At 54.7% G+C, this 23306-nt stretch overlaps 1 protein-coding gene across 5 annotated transcripts in view; it reads right to left on the bottom strand.

Annotated features, from left to right (window-relative positions):
- Nucleotides 1-23306, bottom strand: part of SLC1A7 (solute carrier family 1 member 7) — a 78231-nt gene that overhangs the window by 19182 nt on the left and 35743 nt on the right. For 3 of the 5 annotated variants that reach the window (XM_044770814.2, XM_044770813.2, XM_070509892.1), the window contains exons 2-3: nt 20852-20931; nt 2332-2547 (exon numbers count right to left, since the gene is read on the bottom strand). In XM_044770814.2, the coding sequence (XP_044626749.2) occupies nt 2332-2547; nt 20852-20931 (296 nt within the window). Of the gene's footprint in view, nt 1-2331; nt 2548-10384; nt 10835-20851; nt 20932-23306 lie in introns of those variants that run through there. The other 2 variants (XM_070509894.1, XM_070509893.1) reach the window with 2 other exon arrangements.

The raw sequence follows: 23306 nt of genomic DNA, 5'->3' as shown, positions 1-23306 counted from the left end.
GAGAGAAAGAGAGAGAGACTGTGCTGGGCACCCATTCCCACAGGGGAGGACGGGGGTGCTTCTCCCCAACTCTAAGCCAAGAGAACTATTTGGTGATCTCAGCTGGGCCCCCTAGCATTTGAGGGGTGTAGGAGCTGGTGCCTAACTCGTGCCCACAGACCCTGGAAAACGCCTGCACTTCCACCAGGGACCTGTATGCTTCCCACAGGCCGGATGTGGCCCTTGCAGAAGGGACCCTGCCTAAGAGAGTCACCCAGGGGGGTGAGGTGACTCCAGCCGAGGAGCCGACCAGAACTCCGGCCCGAGGAGGGTGTTGTAAGCAGCCAGATGGAGCAGGGATCTCCCGAGTCAAGAGAGTAAACAGGTGAGAGACCCCAGTGACAGGAGGGGCCCCAAAGAACCCACAAAAGCACCCCCAAAGACATACGACCCAGGAGTGCCTAACCCGCTCCCTCCACCACCAGTGAAAGGAGACTTTCCAGCCACTTGCTCTGCTCTCTCCACTGCTCCAACCCAGTGCCAGCAACAGGGGCACAGGCACAGCCAGAAGGAGAAAGCCACCTATGGTTTGCTTGCCACTCAGGTTTCCAAGTTTGAATCGGATGCAAAAGACTAGGACAGGATTTGTTTTAAATTGGATCTGTCTGGAGTCTTAATATTAGACCGGACTAAATTTCTTAGACCTGAAATTGGCCAGAAAATGGGAGGGACTAGAAGGAGTTCACAGAGCAAGTTTAATGGGGTATCCCTTTGAGCCCAATGAACCCTTTCCAACATGCTGCTTCCCTGGGCTCTGTCCAGCCCTGCTCTCCCCCCACTGTCCCGGGAGACCCCTCGGCCACCAGGGATGACCTAACGTCCCTACCCGCTGATCTCTAGCTCAGACTCTCCCACAAGATTCAGATGCACTAGCCAATCACCAGCTGACACCTCCCCCGGGATGTCTGCACTCACTCCAGCACCGTCCTCTGGCTCAGTGACCACACCACCATCCACTCGGGTGCTCAGGCCAGAAACCTTCGTGCTGTCACAACCAGCACCACCACCTCCTCCACCCGCCCTTCCACCTTGCCCGTCCCCTGCTGATTCCACCTCCTGAGCAGCCCTGCAGCGTACCCACTGCCCCATGCCCACGGCCACCACCCTGGCCCAGCCCCTGCCTGTCTTCCCCTCCTACCACACCCCCGTCCCAACCCACCACCGCTCCGGCAGCCAGAGAGAGCCTTCTGAATGGGATCATGCCATGGCTGTGTTTACAACCCATTTCCTGTGGCCTTTGGGATAAAACACAATGTTTGCCCTGGGTCACAATGCTCTTCATGGTCCAATTTCTCCAGCAACGACTGTCCACTGCCCCCCACACCTCATGCCCCAGTCACACTGATGGACTGTAATTTCTCCCCACACTGCTCCCTCTCAGCTCAGGGCCTTTGCATAGCTGTTCCCTTCACCAGGAAGGCCCTCCCAACCTCCCCTGCCCTCCCACTCATTCCATCCTCTAACTATGGCAGCTTTGCCTCCTCTGACCCTATCCATCGCCCCAACCCACAGCCCCTGCCTGCTCCATTGCAGGCCCACCGCCACATTGTCACTCTCAACTCTTTCTCTCCTTCAGGACCAGGGCCAGCCTTGGGTGCCGGCACAGGGCTGGCGTTGGTGAAGCGGTGAATGAGGGACAAGAGGAGAGGGGCCTGTAGGGAGTCAGGGGAGGGGAGTCAGATGTGGGTGCATCACCGGGCCTGCGGCACTTTCCTGGGGGGTAGCAGAGCCCGCATGGCGCAGGCAGGGGCATCACAAGGTGAACAGCACAGCCCACGGAGTCAGACAGGCCCGGGTTGAATCCTGGCTCTACGACCTGCGTCACATCCTCTTTTTGAGCCTTATTCCCTCGTCTGTAAAAAGGGGACCAATAAGGAAAGGCAGTGGGGGAACCAGTGACTGCTGGCCTTCCACCCCAGGGGCTGCTGCGCGGGAGCAAGTTCAGTCTGTGACTGGCGCTCACTGACACCTGCTCCGGGCCAGGCCGCGTGCGTGCTGGTGCTGGGCTCCCAGAGGAGCTGACCCTGTCCTGCCCTCCACGTGCCCCCAGCCTGACCGTGGCAGATGGTGGATGTGGGCCCAGCGGGGAGCACATGGCTGAGGGAGCAGAGACAACCTTTGCAGGGCCTCGGTGGCGGCCCCCCTTGTTACCACGAGTGATGGAGAGCAGACGTGGAGTGCCCCACCCCCTTGCCTATCCTGCCTCTGGTCGCATTGCGGGGCTGGGCCTGGGAGCGGTGGCCCCAGCCCGGGCACAGTGTTCCCCAGCAGGGTGTCAGTGGCGAGGGTTACCGGATGAGGTCCAGCAGGGCATCAGCTGAGCTCATGATGGGCTTCCCAGTCTGCTCTGTAATCTCCTTCTGGGCCGCCCCGCCCGGGTGGATGACGGAGACCATGATGATGCCCACAATGACTGCCACGAAGGTGGTCCACAGGTAGTATGCCACGGTGAGGATGCCCAGGCGGCTGGAGGTCTTGGCATCCAGGGAGGCGAGGCCGGACATCAAGCTGGGAGAACGAAGTGGGTCAGGGTCTGTGGGTGGGGCAGGCCCTGCTCCGGCTCTGCCCAGCACCCTCACAGTGCTCTGGGGAATGTGCAGGCATGGGATCCCCCCAGTAATCCAGGCCTTGCAACTCCGCCCACCCTCTTTCTGCTCTGCTCTCTCCCCCATGCCCAGGGTCACTAGCCAAGGCTTTCACGCCTCTAGACCTTTCCATGTGCTGTTTCCTGTTTGGTGTCCTAACTCCTACCTACTAGGTTAGACTTAGTGTCACTTCTTTGGTGAAATCTGTGTGGACTACCTGCCTCTCCCCGAGTTAGGAGCCCCTTCTGGGGCTCCCACAGCCCCCAGCGTCCTCTGTCATGACCCTGGTTGTCACTGTCTGTTTACCTGTCTGTCTCTCTCATCAGATTGAGGACATGTGGGAAGAGGGGCAGTTCTGACTTCTCTGTGGGTCCCCAGTGCCCAGTGTGAACTCTTGGTGCTGCCACCAAGCAGCTGGCTCCTGCAGGCTTGCTGACTGAACCCATGAGGGAGAGTGAGTGAGCTGGCATCCTGGGCTGGGAGCTGGTGACCTGGCTCCTAGTCCTAGCTCTGCTCACTGGCTATGTGACCTCCCCCACCTTTGGGCCTCAGGAGCCCCATCTATAAAATGGGGCCATGGTTAGCTTTTCCCCGAGAGGTGCCACCCTGTGGCCATCATGGGTTAGTACCTGGGCCCAGACTCCCCTTCGAGGGAGGTTGTGTTGAGGGGGCTTGTGGGTCTCTCTCCTCTTGGGTCCTCTCCCCCCTGCCCACCTGTGCAGGTCAGCTTGGAGCTCCTCTCCTCGTGGGGTAGAGGGTGGGGTGGGGGGAGGGGAGTGGGAGACTAGTTAAGGAGATGCTTGTGCTTTGCTGCCAAAAGGATTTTTCCCCAAAGCTCTTTCATTCTTTCAGATAATGGAAGTATTTGTCTGGTTTTAATCATGTAAACAAGAGCGGATAATCCTCCCGTCTGGTCCCGTTCCTCTTATCGTCAGGGTGCAGACAGGCCACCTCAGCATCAGAGCCGAGCTCCGGAGCCTCCCCCACCCTCACACAGGCTGGAACGGCTGCCCGCGAGCAGCTCTTTCCTGCTGGCTGTAGCGAAGGCTCGCTCTTCTGTTAAGTCACAGTTTAAGGGGCCTCTCCTCTAGGAAGACTTCCCTGACCATCAGGCAGGGTGAAGCCCCGTCTCTGGGCTCCCATAACCCCCGTGCTGCCCACTGTCTCGGCCCCACCACACTGAGCTGCTGATTGTTTACTAGAAGCGTCTCCAGGGCTGGGCCTGGGTCTGATTCAGTGCTGGGTCTGCTGAGCCAGGCGCAGGGCCCTGCTGAGGTCAGCTTGGTAGCAGTTTGCTGAATGAAGGAGTGAATGAATGAATGAATGAGTCAGTGCTTACAAACTCCATTCATCCTTGTCTGCCAGGACGCCATATGTTAGTGACGGGCTTAGAGTGGGTCTCAGACACCAATCCTGAAGGGCTCATAATGAGATTGTGCGGCCAAGGGAAATGGGGGCGCCCTGCAGTCACTGTCCCCGAGAGGGATCATCCCCAGACCAGGGCCAGCACGTCAGCCTGGGACTGAACAGTCCTCTGACCACCCCAGACTCCCCCAGGGCCAAGTCCAACTACCTCAGGCCACAGGGAGGCCATGGCCCGGAGAGGAGGACCTGCCTGAGGTCACACAGAAAGCTGGTGGCCACCTGGACCAGAACTCAGGCCCCAACTCCAGGCCTGTCCTCTTTCATGCCTGTAGCTATTCAAACCTTCAGGGCACTCCCACTCTGTGCCATGCCCTGTGCCCACAGAAGGAAATCAGAATCAGTCCCCAGCCTCAAGTAGCTTCTGGTCTGGTGGGCCAGCGGGGAGGAGACAGACATGGACACTTGAGACAAGTGGACTCAAGTAGCCAGTGGACAAGGTGGATGCATCAGTAGCATAAGAGAGGGGATAAGGACATGCTGCCTTTATTCAGAGGAGGGAGGGATCGTTAGTGGCTAGGAGAGTCAGGAAGGGCTTCCTGGAGGAGGGGGTCCTTGGAGTTGGTCCTTGGAGATTGAGGAGGATTTGGAGATGTGGCAGGTGTGCCAGGCAGTGGGAGAGCAGAAGCCAACAGGGAGGCTGAGAGGCTGGAAAGTGTGGGGACACTTGTTTAATGTGGCCAGGGCTTAGGTCATATTTGAGGCACAGCGATATGTGAGGCAGAAAAGGCAGACAGAACTCAGCAGTGAGGGAGGCCATGAGTGCCAGGCCAAGCGGGACACAGGGGAGAGAGGGGTCCAGCACAGCTCATCCAGCAGAATTTGCTGGATGTCTGAGAAGGAAGAACTAAGATTTGAGAATACCAAAGTAAAAAGGAGGATCATTTTTTTAAGAGCAAAAACCTGGGACCGATTTAAGAAATCATCAATGCAGATTAGATGAAAAGTTACAGCACATCCTGGGGCTGGCCCTGTGGTCTAGTGGTTAAGTTTGGTGCATTCTGCTTCGGGGGCCCAGGTTTGGTTCCTGGGTGCAGACCTGAACCACTTGGCGGCCATGCTGTGGTGGCAACACACATACAAAATAGAGGAAGCTTGGCACAGATGTTAGCTCAGGGCGAATCTTCTCAAGCAAAAAGAGGGAGATTGGCAACAGATGTTAGCTCAGGGAGACTCTTCCTCAAAAAAAAAAAATTACGGCACATCCACGCAATGGAGTTAGAAGTGACGGTGTCACTGGAGAGATGTTCCTATTTAATGCTACATGGAGAAGCAAGGTACCAGATAGTTGAGGCTCTGCAGGGGCCCTGGAGCTCCTGTGAAGAGACCCCTCTCCGGGCCTGCGGTCCAGACATACACAGATGTGCTTGGGCAACTGTGCAGGAGAGGGGTGCAGATGAAAATCAGATCAGAAGGGGGCAAAGGGCCCCTCAGAAGGCCACCCTGAGCAAGAAGAAGCCTAACATGGGGGTGGTGCCACCTCAGGGGCAGACAGGATGTTGGAGGGAGGGAGCGCATGTTCCAGATATGACAAGAGGGGGCCCCTGCCCTAGGGGCTCTGGGAGGGAGAGAGTGATGGATAAAGCAGGAAGAATTCCTTCGCCTGCGACCCAAGCAGTTCTGCTCTGGAAGCTGCTCCCCTCGCAGATGGAAGGGTTTCCTACGCTGAAGAGAGGCGAGCAGCGCAGGCGGGAGCAGGCGGGGAGGGAACTGCTGGCAACAGCCCAGAGCAGACCCTCCTCTCCAGGCTGCCGCCCGCAGTGCCAGGGTGACCGCGGCGAAGGCAGAGGCCAAGCAGGATGGGAGCTGAGCATGTGGGGGCCCAGATTCCACGTGAGACAAGGTCCCCCGCCGGCAAACGCACAGCAACAGGAAGCAGGGTTCGAGGTCCTGCTATGTAGCTGGTGGCGGCTCCTCAAGGTTGAGAATTTCGGGCCACGCTGTTCACGTGACCTCTCTGAAAACCTCTAAGCCCAGGCAGAGCAGTTTGTGGGGAGTATTAGGTCATGTGGACGTGCAGAGAAAAACTCTACAAAGTCTCACAGTAGCTGTCTTTGGGTGATGGGTTATGGGTAATTCTCGTTTTGTTTTTAATGTTTTTCCACATCCTCTATTATTTCTAGAATGAGCATGTCCTGCTTGTATGATGGAAAATACAACCTCTTGTGTACCCAGCAGCCACGGAAACCGTAATTGTCTGGAGCTTAACTGTCCCAAATGCCCGAACATCCACCTCGTTTGAGCCTTAACGTTCTGAGTCAACGCTGCTGACCTGGAGTTGTAATGTGGGCCACATCCGTCACTGTAAATTTTCTAGGAGTCACAGTAAACCAAGTCAAAAGAAACAGGTGAAATCCATTTTTGGTGAAATTAGTTTTGATAATTATTTAACCTAGTATATCTGAAATATTATTTCAATGTGTAATCAATATACAAATGTTTATAAAAACTGCTTCAGGTTTTAAAATTTTAAGTTAAATTAATTTTTTAAAAAGGTTCAGTCCCTCAGTTGCACTAGGCACCTTTTAAGGGTTCAACAGTCACCTTCAGTCACATGACCAGTGACGACCTTACTGGCTGCGCAGTGGAGGTACAGATAAGGAAAATAAAGCTCAGGGGTGGAGACGATAGACCGAGCCCCCAACCAGTAAGTTGTAGAGTCAAGACTGGAACGGTGGGTTTCTGATCCAAAACCCCGGGGGTTTCCCCGTCTCCCACAGTGCCTCTCCGTGGTACAGACCTGGGTTAACCCCTGTAGGAGAAAAAGGTCTTCCGGTTTTGGCTGTGATTGCAATGTGATTCAGCCCATGTAATGCCTCTTTAGTCCAGCTCTTAGAGTTCATGACCTGCCCCATGGTTACAGCCTTCAGATTTGTGGTGGTGAGCTCCCTGTCTCTAGAGGTATCCAAGTGGAGCCTGGATGGCCACCTGTTGCAATGCTGGATCAAGGCTTCCAGATTGAGTGGGAGGTTCCATGAGGATGATGTCAGAGGTCCCTTCTGACTGATTTACGGTGAGGGGGAAATAGGCAACCTGGCCTCCCCGACTCCCAGCATGGCTGGGTGTTCCTAGGAGCCCCCGAAATCCTCGAGAGCCCTGGGGACGAGTCTCAGGAAGCCCAGAGGTCTGGGACTCCCTCCCAAGCCATCTGGCCACCCCCCACAGCCCAGGGATTGTGGTTCGAGAGATTTCGGGGATTGGAAGTTGGCTGGGCTCCAGGGCCCAGTTCCCTTCAATCTGGTAATTGCTCCCCTTGCAGGGGTGGGGGAAGGGAGGCAGCAGCTGCCAGCTCCTCACGGAGGGAGAAAACGGCACTTGCTGACCCTCACCTGGTCCTCACACCAACCCCTGGGCCTGAGGTGGTGCTCGTGACCCCATCTAACCTTGGGAGGAGCCCCCTGCTGCCTGCACACCTCACCGTGCAGGGTGGACAGGCTTCTCAAACTGTCTGAAGTCCTTGGCGGATCCCATCACCCTCAGGAACTGTCCACACGCATCACGGCCTTCGGTCCCACCCCTCCTCCTCACCTGCGTGGCTCCAGCCACCTGCTCTCCCTGCTGCTCCTTGAGCCACCATGCACTGGCTGTTCCTTCAGCCTGAAACTCTCTGTCCCCCCACCCCCCACACACCTCCCCAACCTGACACATTTCCACAGTCAGCTTAGACATCACTTCCTCCGGGAAGCCTTCCCTGACCAGCCACCTCGCCCACCTCCCCAGGGCTCGCTGTGCTTCCCGGCCTGTTACAGGGCATCTGCCCATAACTCGCTCCTAAATCCCCAGGCCCAGCCCTGTTCTGGCACACGCACCCTGGCAGGAACAAGGGCCTGGGGAACAGTGAATACCGCAGGAACCCAGCCCCTGCCCCCACCCTCCCTGCTGCCCTCTCCTCCTGCTGCTGCTCATTTCTCAAGTCTCCACGTGGCACCACCTCCCTCTAGAGGGCCTCCCTGAGCCTCCAGGCAGGCTAGGCAGCTCCCATTCGCTCCTGTGTGCAGCCATCCCTTGCTGGGAGCCCTCAGGCAAGCTCCTGAGCCTCTGTGTGCCTCAGTTTCCACTGCAGGATAAAATGGGGATAATGATGGTTTATTGTGAGGGTTAAGTCAGTTTAGAACAGTGCTTGGCACATAACAAGTATCCAATACATTCCAACTGTTAGCATTTGCTCTGTGACGGCATCATCTGGTGGTGCCCCAGTCTGTGACCGCCTGCCCCGGCAGACTGTGAGCTCCTCCAGGAACGGGCTGAATCTGGCTCAGTTCTGGGTCCTCAGAGCCCAGAGCCTGGCCTAGCCTGGGTGCAGGTTTGCTGCTGTGTGTGTGGTGGAATTCTAGATTGCTAAAAGGATGTCTTGTGAGCTCTGATGACCATGAGCACCCACCGTGGGTTCCCTGAGAACAAGTCACCAGGACCAGCTTTGGTCCCCTCGTCAGGTTTAGGGGAATGATATGAGCACTGTGTGTCTGTGTGACATTGAGGCAGTTGGCACCAGAACTCTTGGGAACAGCTGGGAACTTTTGGGAGTGACTATTGCGGACAGTGCCCTCTTCTGAGTGAAGAGAAGCTGAGAGGGTCTCTGGAGGTGGACCTCAGGGCTCTGCTTTCAGTCTCTCCTTTCTGGTCATTTTCATCAATGGCTTGGCCAAGGCCACTGACAGCATGTGGGTCAGGTTTGTGGAGGACAGGAAGCTGGGAGGAACAGCTAATGGGCTGGATGAGGGAGCTGGGACTCAGCAGGCTGGGACCACGGGCCAATTCTGACAAGATGTAACTGAACATGGACACGTGTTGGGCCATACTTGGCATCAACAGCTCAGAAAACACAAACTCTGGGCGGGGGGGTTTGGGTGGATGGCTGAGCCGTGGCGGCAGCACATGGGAAGGGGCCTCTGGGGTTCGCTTGCGGCCAGCTCCGTGAGTCACCTGGGGAATGCGGCTGCCTAAGGGCTGAGGGGCCCTCAGCTGTGGGCCGGAAGCCTGGAGAACTTGTCAAGGGGGCCAAGGACCTGCCCTGACGCTGAGACCCACTGGGAAAGGGACAGGGGAGGGCGGTACATGTCCCACAGAGGGCAGCTGGGGCAGGCGGCAGGCGACAGAGATGCAGGCCCCGGGCTGTGGAGCCAGGAGCAGAGCAGACCTGGGGAACGCTGGGGCTGATGGGAAAGCCTTAGGGAAGCAGATCTCAGCTCCGCCCCAGGAACGACTATCCAGCAAACAGCGCTGCCCCGCCCTGGAAGGGAGCACCTTGAGAAGCAGTGAACTCCCACCACTGGAGGTGAGTGAGCAACCTGCTAAAGTCACACGTGCACAAGTGACTGGAACCCTGCTCTACCAGCATGACCACATCCATGGCCACAACATCCTGGCACTGGGATGCTAGAGACAGGAAGGAGCCCCGAGCCCCATGGCCAAGTCCCTGGGCTCTGGCCTTGGCTAACCTCGCCAAGGAGGCGAGGCTCTCCCAGCCGGGGAGGCTCTCCCAGGCTGACCCCAGGATGCAGCTGCACGGAGTCCACCCAACAGGCAGCTGGAAGGCGGTATCTGGGGACCACGGCAGTCCCCTCAGCCCTTCCAAGCATCATGGCTTTCTTCTTTCTCCTAAGCGGACGACAGGCCAAGCAGCTGACAGCAAGTGCCACGTTAGCACTGAATTACAGTTCCCACATGGCTCTGCCACACCCCCATCCTCGAGCCAACTCCTTCTAAGACCTGAGGCAGGATGCCCAGACTCCCACTTGATAAAGTATGGGTCATCTGGTCCCAGCATCCCCTCCCAAGGGCAGAAATTCCTCTACTGCTTCTGCTTGCACACCTCAGAGGACAGAGAACTCACTACCTTCTGAGTCAGCCCCTCCGTCGTGGGCTAGCTATGCTTATTAGAAAGTCCTTCCTGGTGCCAGAATGAAATCCACCCCAAGGGAAGAGCGGTCCCCACACTGGGCCAGACCTGCCCTCTGGAGCTACACAGACCAAACCTCTTTGGTTCCACTTTAGATTCCATGGGGGGAGGTGGGGAGAGAGTGCAGGCTCACAGTGCAGGAGGCAGGGTGGGAGGGGAGTTCGGCATGGAGACAGGTGTGGGCCTGGCGGGAACTGCTGCCCTGGCCTCCCCAACTGCCCTCTGATGGCCCCTCCTTCCCAGACCCTGGGCACTGGGACCGCGCTTCACTGGGACTTGCAAATAACAAGCTAGACCTGACTCGAAAGCAAACGCTGAAGCAGCCGCAGCTGCAGCCCCCAGAGAGCTCACGGTCTGAGCGCGTTCCACCGCAAAGGCTGCGATCCCGTTGTATAGGAGTCCAGTCCAGCTCCAGACTCCACGTGAGCTGAACTCCTACCTCTTTCCTTCCCACGAGGCAAAGAATGTCAGGTGTGAGGGAGCCAGAGTGTCCCCATGGATGACTGTCACTCTGCTCTGCAGGTGTGGTCTGTCGCCTCTACCTCAGGACTGCCGTCTTCGGGATGCCTGTTGTGGCTGGTTACGACAGTCCCACCAGGCCATGGTTAGGAGCCCTGCTCCAGCAGGAAGGCAAGGCCTGCACAGAGTCGACGGGGCACAGGTGTCCTGCCTCCCTGCCCTCCACAGCAGGGCGCCTGGCTCCTGCCCCCCAAGGACCAGGCGGGGCCTGCCTGGGGAGGCTCTCCTGGGCCGAATGAGCTCCTCTCCAGTGCTGTGGTCTCCACAGGGAAAGGCAGCAGGTGATTTTTCAAAACCTCACCCATGTCCCCAGATGCAGATATGTTCCCAGCCTGCCCCATGGTGAACACTTGCTCTGGGTCCCAGACATGAATGAGGTGGGTTTCTGGTCCTCGAGAAGCTCCACCTAGTGGGTGGAGGGACCTACAGCCTGACCCGCAAAACCCTGGGTCACGGCTGGGATCGGGAGAGGCCAGAGCAGGGTCTGGCCCAGCCTGAGATCAGGGGGAGCTTTCCAGAGGAGGTGACAGCTGAAGGGATCCTTGAGGGAGGAGTAGGAATTCTCTAACTGGAAGGGGGAAAGAGCAAGGAGTCTGTGATGGGTGATAAAACGGGGCCATTATTCCGAGTCCCCAGGCTGACGGTCTGACCCCACCCGCACCCCACAGCTGGGCCATGTTTTCCCTCTTGATGAGTAAGGCGGTCAGCTGACTGGGCAAGAGGGCCAAAGTCAGATCCCAGGGCCCCCATGAGAGAGGCCAACGGAGCTCTGCAAAGAACGGGTGCACCCCGGCTTGAGGGGCAGAGTCCCTCAGCACAGGCTGTGCACCTCCTGCCTCCCTCCCGTGCTGTCTGCCCTGGGCAGCCCGGGCAGCTGCCCTGCACACTTGCCCCCAAACCAGACTCGGATGGCTGCCTGGCCCAGGACCATCTCCAATAAGTTAGGACGTGGGTGTTTGGGAGTTTTCTGCCAAACTAGAGTTCCTCAGGAAGGGGGAGAAGGGAGTGTTGGGTTTCTTTGGCCAAACGTGATTTCCTGATTCTAAGAAAAGTCAGTTTAAAATTCTTACAAGAAATAGAAAGGAACACAGTACATACATAAGCCCACATATGCATGCACACACACACATACCAGACACACATGTAAAGACATACCACGCATTCACACACAAACCCACACACACACGGGTTTCTCTGCTGTGCGGTGGAACTTACAGAACATTCTGCCATGTTCAGCATCAGTGAATCACAAACACATGGATTCAGTTTTCCTTGAACGATGCCTGGTTTATGAAGTTGAAGAATGAGGGGAGAGGAGGGTTTGGCAAAAAGCGAGTGGAGAATTGGAGGACGAGCTAGATCCAGATGCTGGCTTGACCCAGCCCTGGTTCCTAGTGTCACTCTCTTCTAGGGTGTGTGAAAACAAGGCTCAGATGACTTCCTCAGGTTAGAAGCAAACTCCTGCCTCAGTGGGGCCATAACGGGCCACCAAAAAAAAAGCATCTGCTGGGAACTGTTTTGCACGTTTGCAGATGGCGCTGTGTCCGTCTTATGGCTGAGGCTGAGAGTGTGGTAAACAACAGAACTTGAGCTCAATCCAGAGTCCTGGGACACAGTGACGCCCCAACAGGGTGCCAGAGCATCCCAAGTGTCTAGGACAGGAAAAGCGTTCTGCAAGCTCAGCGCCTGCCCGAGTGGAAAAGTGGAACAGGATGGGGAAGATGAGGGCGCAGCGTGGACAAGTCTTATGACATCACGGTGCATGGAAAACAGAAGAGAAGCAGACACTTATTTTTGAGGAAGTGACAGTAAGGGATCTTCCAGGAACTTAAAGGAACAGAAAGCTGCCAATACTCTTTGGGTTAAACCATAAATTAAAAGGGATCAGAGTAGCAACAAGTGGTGTTACTGGGAAAAAATGGGAAAGGAAGGCTCCGGGCCCCAAAGGCCTGACTTTTCTAATGAAAGAAGGTGTAACGAGCATCAGTCAGCAGTGGAGCACAGAGAAGCAAGCCGAGAGTGCGGACCACTCAGCAGCCATCACAGCACCCCCCACGGGAGTGGGCCCTGGTTCCAGGACGTGACAACGCTGCAACAGGTCCTAACCAGCAGACTATTAACTCCTACACCAGTGTAAACGTGAGGCAGAATTTTCTAAATTTTGTCTGAGCCGTCTATGTTCATAAGCAGAGAGAGTAATTCTCCTCGCAGCTGATTTTGTTTTTAGAAGAATTTTTCGAATGGCAACTGTAAGGTAAGAAGGCATCGCTGTCCAGGGGGAGGGAGGGACTTTGTGGTTTGAGGGAAGAGCCCCTCCCTGAGGCCTTAAGACTGCAGATTATGGAAAGGCACATCAACGTGCATGAGGGGCTCAGGGGCTCTTATGAGAGAAAAGAGACTAAGACCCCAACCCCTGGCTCCCTGAGATTTGAAGTTAGGCTCAGGTGTACCCGGGTGCCCATGACCAAGGTGTTAGCATTAAAGGCCCCCAGAGCTAAGACACCAAGAGAGAAAAGGGACTCAGGGCTCCACCCCAGGAGCCAAGCTCAGGGCATGACTGCGGTGCTTGGAGGAGCAACGAGGGAGCAGGATCCTGATGCGCTGGGATCTAGGAGCCCGGGCGGGGCAGCCCTGCGGCTAGAGCAGGGAGATGCACCTGCAAGGGGCTGGGTGCAGGCTGAACCAGACCACGCAGGACCTGTGCTCAACAGCGACGCCATGTGGATGGAACCAGGGTGGCAGGGCTAGTGGTAAGATCAGACGTTTCAGTTCTCTTTCTCGAAGTGACCAGAAGCTTCCACTGAATGAAATAAGCTGACGTCAGCCCACGGGGTGCAGCCCTCGAGAGGAGGACACTGGCTTCCTGCTTGTACAGAGGAGTAGGACCATACTGAGCATATTCAGTTCTCAGGTCAGCGCATAAAGCAAAAACCAAGTATAATTAAATTTGCCCTTGAAGACCCCTTAAGCTGCCCATAAAGTTCAGGAGGTACAGTTTCACGTAAGCCCACTCCAGACAGTTGGGATGGGCTGCTGCTTCTTTAGGGGAACACCAGCTGAGGCAGTGGGCATACACTTAAAGGCCGTGATGGAAAGAACCCACAGTTTGTCTTCATGGCCTGGAATCACAGTTGCCACAGGGATGCTCCTGCTTCTAGAGGGGGCACCGAGCCCGGCTTATGCAAAGTAGGACCACCTCTCCTGCGGCATGTTCACTTGGGCACAGCTCTTTGAATGGGGGAAACTCTTGCCTCCTTTGAATTGTTTTTCTCTCTTTTTCACAGCATTTGTAATTGAATTCACTTACGTACACATATGCTGGGACTCCACCAGGTGGGGCCCCAGAAATTAACTGAAAATGGCAAACCTGGAGTCACACTGGTTATACAATTAAATAATTAGACGTCCTGCAAGCAGACAGGTTTAATCAGTGGGTTCCCCAAGTGGTGAGCCTACGGGAGAAATGCTCTGGCCAGAGGCGGTGTGCTTCTGTCCTCCTTGGCAACTGTATTCCTCTCTGAGAAGGAATAAATTGGCACTGGGTTTACTTGGTCACCTCCTGCCAGCATCAGAGGACAGGCCTGACAGCTCAGGGCTCAGACGAGGTTGAGTTTCTGAATCAGTCAAGGACCACACCCGGGGCCTGGTGAACTCACTACCAAGAATGAAAAGGACAAACATTTACAGGAAAAAAGATAACAGTGGCAGGATTAGAGGGGTGGGACGATAGGAGGATTTTTTTTCTGTTATCCAAAACATTTGCCATTTGCTCATGTAATTTTTTAAAGTAAAAAAACATCTTTAAAAGACAACTCCTAACCATCCTCCAAGGGTCAGTTCAAATGCTGGTCATGAAATCTCCCTGAATTTTGCTTCAGCTGTCCTTCCACTTCTCTTTATTCATTTAATAAGCATTTATTAGGCACCTACTAAGTACCAGACCCTGTGGAAGAGAGAGGGAAATTCATATTCTTCAGCATTCTTTGTACGGTAAGGGAAGAAACTCAGTTTCAGAAGAAACTCCTTGCTAAGCCACTGGGACCAGAAGTGGAGAAGCACATCCATGCCGCCCCACTCCAGGAGCAGGGCATGAGCGGAGGTGATCGGGCAAGAGAAGGAGGATGGGATTTCCGGCTGGTCTTGGAGTAGGAGAGAGAAGGAAGGTGGGCAGACAGAGAGAAAGAGGGGACACACCCTGAGGTGACCCCAATTATCCACACCCTTGTGTAATCCCCTTCCCTGGGTGGTGGTGGGACCTGTGACTTGCTCCTGACAGAATATGGCAAAGGCAATCGGCTGTCACTCCCATGATTATGGTACATAAGAATTTGTCTCAAAAGACTGTAGAGTGAGGGAGCCTCCTCCTGGCCTTCACGAAGCAAAGAGCCATGCTGGGAACCGCCTGTGGAGAGGGCCAGAAGGCAGGGAACTGCAGGTGGCCTCGAGGACCTGAGGGTCCTAATGTCTAATAGCCATCAAGAAGCTGGGCCCTCAGACCAACAGCCACAGGAAACAGCTTCTGCCAACAAGCGGAAGGAGCTTGGACGTGGATTCTTCCCTGGCCACATCTTCAGATGAGGACAAGGCCCAGCTGACACTTCGATTGCAGCCTCGAGTGACCCCGAGCAGAGGATCCAATTACGCCACGCCTGGGCCCCTGACCGACAGAAACTGGTGGGTGATAAATGGGTGTTGTGTTGTCACTAAGTTTGTGGTAATCTGTTACACAGCGATAGATAACTAACACAGAGAGAGAGAGGACCAGAGCTGGCTGAGGGCTTACACATCTCAGGGCCATCCCCACCTGAGCTCTTCACCTGAGCTCTCGCTCCCAACTGTCAGTGAAGTCACTTGAAGCAAGGGCTGTGTGCGTGAAAGGAAACTGGCCAAGGCTGCGCCTCGTGACTGACTGTAGGAACGTGGGGGCCGAGGAAAGCGAGAGGCAGTAAGCACCAGGAATTCCTGGAAAACCAGGGGGCTCTGACAGTCACGGCAGGGGAAGGCTCTGGGCACAGGTGACAGGTGTTCTGCAGAGACACCCTGCCCCGCGAAGGCCGCCGTGAACAGATGTTGAGGACTCAGGCGGAGGAGCTACACGCAGCTGTGTCCCAGTGTCGAAGGGGCGCTCAAGTGTGCCTGAGTCCAGGGAGACCTTCTGGAGGAAGTGACAAGTAAGCTGCAGGTGCTAAGGAACAGCATGAAGAAGGAAGAGGCCACCTGAAGGGGCTGCCTGCCGAGAGCAGAAACAGAATGGAGGTTTCACGGGACGTCTCACCTGGGCCTTGGAGAAGCCTGGTGAAGCTTCAAGAGCTTAGAGAAACAGGTGGCATCCATGCTGTGTCCGGAGCTCGCTGGGGCTGCAAGTGCATTCTCTTATTTCAGTCCCAGAATAACCCTGCAAGGGAGGTGGCTGTTCTCCCCACTTTACAGATAAGGTCACTGAGGCTCAGGTGCTAAGAGATGAGGTTAAATTTGCACAGCTAGTGATTCCAAAGTCTCTGTTCCTCTGCTGGAGCCCCTTGCAGATTCTCAGCCACGGCCACCTGTGCTGCCTGTGCATCTCCCTCCTTGTGACTTATGAAGCCACCACCGGACTGTAGCGTGCCTGTCTCAGGAGGGGCTCAGGTGAGGTGCTGGTTTGGACTGGATTCTAGAGAAAAGAGGCCCAAAAGCTGGAAGATGCCAGGTTGTGGGAAGAGCGACTGAGCTGGGCTCCAAACCAGGCCAGCTGGCCCTACCTCCCCCCCACTGGGCCTCCTTTCTCTGGCACAAAGTGTCCCTGTGACTGTCTCCCTGCCAGACGGTGAGACCCTCCAAGGCAGGCACACATCTCTTCGTCCCTTGTGTCAACCCCCCGCCTCATCACCACCCACACCTCTTTCCATCTCATCATCTCTCTTTATTTGTCTACTGGATTTCCGTCTCCTGTAAACATCTGTTACGCCGACCACCAGGAAGAGGTTAGTGTGAACAACAAGGGGGAAAATGAACCTGACCCCTCCCAGTATCTCACATAAAACACAGGGATGCACACGGCCCTTCTCCATGGAGGGGTCGGGACTACTGGTCCCACCCCTCAGCAGGGGCACTTCTTGTTCAGTGACATGAGTGGCTAGTCCAGATAGGAATGCTAATTTCTTTCTACATCATCACTGTATAAAAAAGGTGTCTGTACCCCATAATGTGGTATGCCAGCTGTGAGAGCGAATTCATTTAACTTGCAATGCTGACAAACAGCATCAGGAGACAGGTCATCATCAACAGCCATCGCCCAATGAAGAGCTGGGAGGATTTCGCAGACAGAAGCTCTTAAGGGCATTCGCGGAAGGGGAAACAGCACGAGCAAAGGCGTGCAGGCAGAAAAGTACGTGGCATGCTCAGGGACTAATGAGGTGACCAGCCTGATTCCCGGGGTGTAGCATAGGGAAGGGGTGGCAGGTTCTCCTGGAAAAGAGGTGGCAGCACTTAGAGCCAGGGGTGCTGGGCTTTGGGGCCCAGACGTGCAGGTTATTGGAACTGGAAACAAATACGCCTTAATGTGCATCCCCCCAGCGCCTGGAGCAATGACGCTGCAGAACCCCCGTCTCCTGGGGTTACCTTGTGGAACCCCTGGGCCTGAAGAGCAGCAGCCCTCATGCCGGGCTCGTTAGCTGTCCCCCAAGAAGGCCTGATCCTGAGACATCAGGGGTTTTTAAACCATTAGAACACTTGTGGAGCTTTTAAAACAAACCCCTGCTTGGACCCCTTGGCAGTTCAGGGCCGGTCAGCCCAGGCGAGGTCTGACATCTGAATTTTCAAAGCAGCATTGGTGATTTTGCTCTGCCCTGTGCGACGACCCGCACACCAGAGTGGTTGCTCCTTGAGGAAGGCGACGCCCAGCCCTGGGCTGGCCAGGAGCAAGAGCTCAGGGCACTGTGGTCGATGGATGGATGGGTGGCTTATAGACCAGCTGAAGTGAAAGGAAGGAGGGGTCAGGGGCAGAGGGGTTTGGGGCTCACAGTGTGTCATTTCCCCCAAAGAAGGTTTGATTCTCCCTTGGCAGGAAAATTTTAAAGCACTTCCACTTTTCAGTGACACGGTTGCTCTGCGCCAGCCCAAACCATACAATAAACAAAGGAGATGCGTGAGCACACGCTGGCTTTTCTCAAGTTGACACCACATTCCGTCTCCTGCCGAGAGAAAGCACTTTAGTCCGGTGGAGACAGACCAGGCCTTTGAGAGCCAGGACTTGGAGAGCTGGACGGGTCCCCCAATCCCCAGGCAAGCCGGCTAAACCGAGGCCCAGGGGGAGGGCGCCCTGCCCATGATCACATGATAATTTGTGGTGGAAGCAGGTTTGGATCTGAGCCCCTGACTCTCTGACTCCAGGACTTTTTTTACGTTAAATGACGTGCCCGAGGTCACACAGCCAGGCAACGGGCCAGGATGGGAACCCAGGTCCGTCTGACTCTAGGGTCCACACAAGGGCCTTTGAAGTGTTTCTGTTCTGAGTAAGAGGTGACGCTCAGGCAGGAAGGATGGTCAACTGTAAAGGATGATCAAGCTGCCTAACACCCGTCCTATGCTTTATATCGCGATAAATCTGCAAAAAACGGAAAAAGAAGAGTCCTGTACTTCCTCCATCAACACATTGACTTAGTGTCGTGTAATTGTCTGTTTTCTCGTCAGTCTCCCTCACGGCCTCCGAGCTCCTCGGGGGCAGAACCTCATCCATCTCTGTATCTGCAGTGCCCAGCACAGGCCAAGCACCCAGAAAGCACAGTGCGTGGTTGCTGAACTCATTCATCGATCCACTTGCCGAGTATTAGTGAGTACCTGCTGTGTGCCAGGCGCTTGGCTAGGTCCAGACTGTCTCTGCCTTTAGAGTTTCCGGCCCAGAGGAAGGGAAAGCATCAGGTCGACAATTGAATACATGGTGGATAACAATGTACAGCGAGTGCTGGGTGGGAAAAGGAACAGGGCACAGTGAGGGAGAGTGAAGGGGTGAAGGGGACGGGCGGGGAGGGCCTTTCCAAGGAGGCAATAAGGAAGTTGAGATCTAAAGGAAGACAAGGAGGGAGAGGTGTAAAGTGCTGGAGAAGGGCCTTCCAGGCAGAAGGAACAGCATGCGTGGAGACCCTGAGGTTGGGGAGGCTTTGATCTGCTTAGGAAACTAAGAGTCCAGTGGGACTGGAGTGAGTGAGGCATGAGAGGAGGTGGGCGCAGGCAGCGGGCCATCATGCAAGGCCTCCTAGATCAGCTGAGGAAGCGAGGGTTTATTCTAAATGCCACGGAAGCCACTGAAGGGTTTTAGGTACACGAATGGCATGGCCCAGTCAGCTTTTCACAAGATCATTCTGGAGAATGGCTGGGAGGGGAAGACGAACCGAAGCCAGGAGGCCGGTGAGGATAACGTGGAGTCTGGACCTGTGTGGTGGGGATGAAGCTGGGTTCTATTAGGAGAAGAATCAGCTGGAGTTGCCGGTGGACTGGCTATGGGCAGAAGGGAACAAGCGAGGAGGCTTGAAGGACCGGGTAGACTGAGCTGCCGTTTGCTGACGAGCAGCAGACGGGAGAGGAGACCGCTGTGCTGGGTGAAATCTCAAGTCAGTTACGCTGAATTTGAAAAGCTTGTGAGACGTCAAGAGGAGACGATGTCAAATAGGTGGTTGCAGCGTGGCGCTCAGAGGAGAGGGCTGGCAGGGAGATCTGTGCATGGGAGCGCGGGGCTCATGGCAGGACACTGAAGCCATGAGCACAGAGGAGAAACGCCCGAGGAACTGCCACTCCTGGAGGTTGACGGGGGAGAGAAACGGGGGTGGAGGGGCAGAGAGCAGGCCAAAGCCAGGGGAGTGTGAGGCCACAGGGACGAGTATTTCCAGGGGGACAGAGGGCCCACCGTGGAGAGGTAACGCGGGCAAGACCCGAGAGAGCCCTTTGGAATCAGCAACATGGAGGCTCCTGGTGACCTTGGCCAGGTCACCGACTGGGGGAATGACTCAAAAGAGGCATAAAGAGGAGACAACAGCACATGGGAGTGGGCTGGGGAGTCAGGGAAAGCTCGGGGGGAGAGGGGCATTCAGCAGAGCCCTGAAGGCGCGGTCCTGAGAGACCTACATCCTGAGAGAAGCTGAACTGCTTGACGGTCTCCTGCGGGCAGGGACTCACCCTCCCCCTGTCTCCGCTTGCTCGCTCCCCAGCAGCAGGGAGGCCGGCAGGCTGCTGACCCTGCCCCAGGGGACAGAGCCCTCCCAGCCCAGGACTGAGGCTTGTCCACTTCCCCCTGCAGAGAAGTCCTGGAGGTGAGGATTCCAACCCTGGCCTCAGAGCAAAGTCTCTTCTACACCAGCCGGGGCAGCCAGCTCACTGCACATCAGAAAACCGGAGCCCAGGAGAGGGGCAGGGGCTTGCCCAAGGTCACCCAGCACTCCCGTGGTAGGGACCAGGGGTCTCCAATGATTTCCCATGGCCCTCACCTTGGTGGGTAAAATCCGAATTCTTTAGTCTGGCATTTAAGGTCTTTCATGATTGAGCAAGAACCCACCCCCCCCAAATTCATCTCCCACCATCCTTCCTCACACCCTGTGATCCAGCCCTCTGAATGTGTTTTTTTAAGAATTTCTCGATTTTTTTTTTTTTTTTTTTTTTGGTGAGGAAGAGTGGCCTTGAGCTAACATCTGTTGCCAATCTTCCTCTTTTTGCTTGAGGAAGATTGTTGCTGAGCTAACATCTGTGCCAATCTTCCTCTATTTTGTGTGTGGGATGCCACCACAGCACAGCTTGGTGAGCGGTATGTAGGTCTGTGCCCAGGATCTGAACACACGATCCCCAGGCCACTGAAGCAAAGCGTGAGAACTTAACCACTATTCCACTGGGCTGGCCCCCCTCTGAACGTTTAGCAAGTGCAAACAGATAGCCTCATATAGTCCTCCCAACAACCTTTTGGAGTAGGTGTTATTATTCTCATTTTGCACATGAGGAAACTGAGGCTCACAGGAGTTTGATGACCTGTGCAACGCTACACAGCAAGTGCAGCACACAGCTGAGCTAGGACATCATCTCATGGGTGTCTCCGTAGTCATCTTCGCCCTGTGCCGTGCTGCATTCACCATAAAGAGCCCCTCATCTGGGAAGCGACCCCAGAACTCCCTGGCTCCGAGCTACCTGAGATTCCGGTCACGTCCTATGACTCCAAATCACGAGTTCAAGTCCATTGAAATAACTGGTGCCACTGAATGACCCAGCCTCCAGCAGCCTGGGCCACAGCCTACCATGAAGGCCCCACAATCACACTGCTCCCAGGGCCTGCAGCTGCGGTGCAGCCACCCGCAGCGGGAGCAGGGCACCTCTGGGATCTGCTGCCTGCTCCCCGCCCCAGACCTCCCCCCACACACACCCTGCTCCTCACCTGGAGACCACCAGCGGTAGGATCAGCATCTTCAACATCCTCATCAAGAGCTCTCCAGGAAACTGGAAGTAACTAATTTCCTGAAAACACAGCGAGAGCTGGGGTTACAGCAGCGGTGCAGACATCATAGTCGCCTACTTCTTTACCATCTTCAAGCACTGTTTCATCCCCACTCTCCTGTCTAGCACATGGGCAGCAGAGGCCGTGGAGAAAGCTCTGCCTTTGGAGCCAAATAGACTTGAGTCCTTATCTTGCCCCCCTATAACCAGCTGTGTGGCCTTAACCAAGTTACTCAACGTCTCTGAGTTTTCGTCATCTGTAACACGAGGGTAATAAGCACTTCACAGGGTCGTGGGAGGCTTAAATGAAAGGATACCCGTAAAGCAGATGGCAGAGCACCTGAATAAGTGTTCAGTAATCAGGGTAAACACAGCTCCCCTGCCTCTGCACTATTTAGCCGCCTATCCCTGGTATGAACCTCTCTCCTGTAGCGGACGGTGGGTGGAGGGAGGGCGGGGTGGCGTGATATTCACACATTCATCCAACCAATGCTGTGCTGGGCACCATACTGGTACCCAAAGTTGAACGAGGCACGGTGCCTGCACCGGGTTCAGCCTAGCTAAGGAGGAGACGACTCAGAAACAGCCCATGGCATCCTGAGTCAGGTCCCTTCGGCATCGGGTCCAGGCTCTAGCGCCCCTCCCTGCGCACCTTCTCAGGTCCTTACCACCACCCATCCCGCGCAGGTCTCACGTTTAAAACGAGGAGAGAGGACGGGATTGGGGTGACGAGACAGTGCTCAGGGTAAAGAGCCCCTAGTGGGCAGAGTTCTTAAGTCGGCTTCCTCATAGGCTGCCGGCCCCACCTATCCACGGGGCCCTGGATTAGGGGTCAATTCCTTCACCAACCAGCTACCTCCAGGGTGACGCTCCCATGCCCGGAACCTGACAGCCGAACGGAAGGGACCACTAAGACTACCTAAATCTGTACTTCAGATAAAGAACAAATATCTGTTCTTTACTTATACTAAAAAGCCTTTGTTTATCTGAAATTCGAATTTAACTGGGTGTGCTGTTTTAGAATTTTCAAATTCAGTTTGATTCAATTTTGCTATGTCTGGCAACCCTGGCCTGAGGCGACTTTCCTCAGAGCGAGGCTGTGGGTGAGGCTGGTACCCGGACTTCTGAACGCTGTCCAATTTCAAGTTTTGGACTTGCAACTATCTTTTTTTTTTAAACCAAAGCTAAACATAATACTTGATTAATGGTCTAATGCTTTGAAAAGCCACAAATCATAGAATTTTGGTGCTGAGAAGGGGGTTTTAAAGATCTGCTAGTCCAGCCAACTCATTTTATAGCTGAGGAAGGTGAGCCGGCGAGGGAGGTGACCTGCACAGGATGCGCAACAGTGAGGGACGGAGCCAGGCCTCCTGGTCCCCTCTACCACCGTTTCCACGCACTAGAAAATCTGCTTTAAAAAATATACTCATCGTGGCTACGTGTTTTCAATTAATTTTAATCCACGTGTCTGTTCTGTAATTTGAATGGCACCGTAATGATAAAAACGCGGCCCTTCCTCTCCCGTCTCTCCCAGCTCCCACTTCCCAACAGTGACCTCCTCTAGCTGTTTCCCTTTGCGTTGTTATTTCTAAATAATATGGTTAAAATACTATTTCTAGATGTATCTTTTTGACGTCTGTTTACTTCCCTGACACGACAGATGAGGACTTAGTTCCTACTGCCTTTTCCTCCTACCATTTCATCATTTTCTCAATTTTTGGTTAAATTAATAGTCAAGGTTTACAATATTTTGATCATAAAATATTGTTGACTATCGAGCCAAGTAATATGCTACAACCATGTCTCCTTTCTTGTACAACTTTCATTTTTTTTTCCTGAAATTAATAGTTAATCATTTGCCCTGTTTTCTGTGAACTCATTAATTTCTTCCAAATGTGTTATCTATTTTTAAATGCCTAACAGTATTTTCTATATACTTAAGCACATTAGTTTGTGGGTTTTTTTTGCTGAGGAATATTCACCCTGAGTTAATATCTGTGCCAGTCTTCCTCCATTTTATACATGGGTGGCTGCCACAGCATGGCTGACAAGTGGTGTAGGTCTGCATCTGGGATCTGACCCTGTGAACCCAGGCCACTGAAGCGGAGCTTGAACTTAACCACTATGCCACGGGGCTGGTCCCCATCAGTCCCTTTTTACGCTCCTGGGACCTCAGTCCAAGAGCTCTCCATCTTCCTGTTCCAGTTTGGACAGATTGGTTGTCATGGGTTTCTTCTTCACTGTCATTCTGGAACTTTCTCCTGTATGGGATCCCCTCTTTCCTGGATCCCCTCTCTTCTTAGTTTACTTCCTTGTTTTGCTGGAACATCTCCTTTAGCAGCTTCCTCAGTAAGGGTGAATGGGTAAAAATGAGTCTTTACATGAGTAAAAATGCC

This window comes from Equus asinus, chromosome 5 (genome assembly GCF_041296235.1).
Source record: "Equus asinus isolate D_3611 breed Donkey chromosome 5, EquAss-T2T_v2, whole genome shotgun sequence".
NCBI lineage: Eukaryota > Metazoa > Chordata > Mammalia > Perissodactyla > Equidae > Equus > Equus asinus.
Note: the sequence above shows the minus strand (reverse complement) of the source record. Positions and strands in the feature narration are given on the sequence as shown.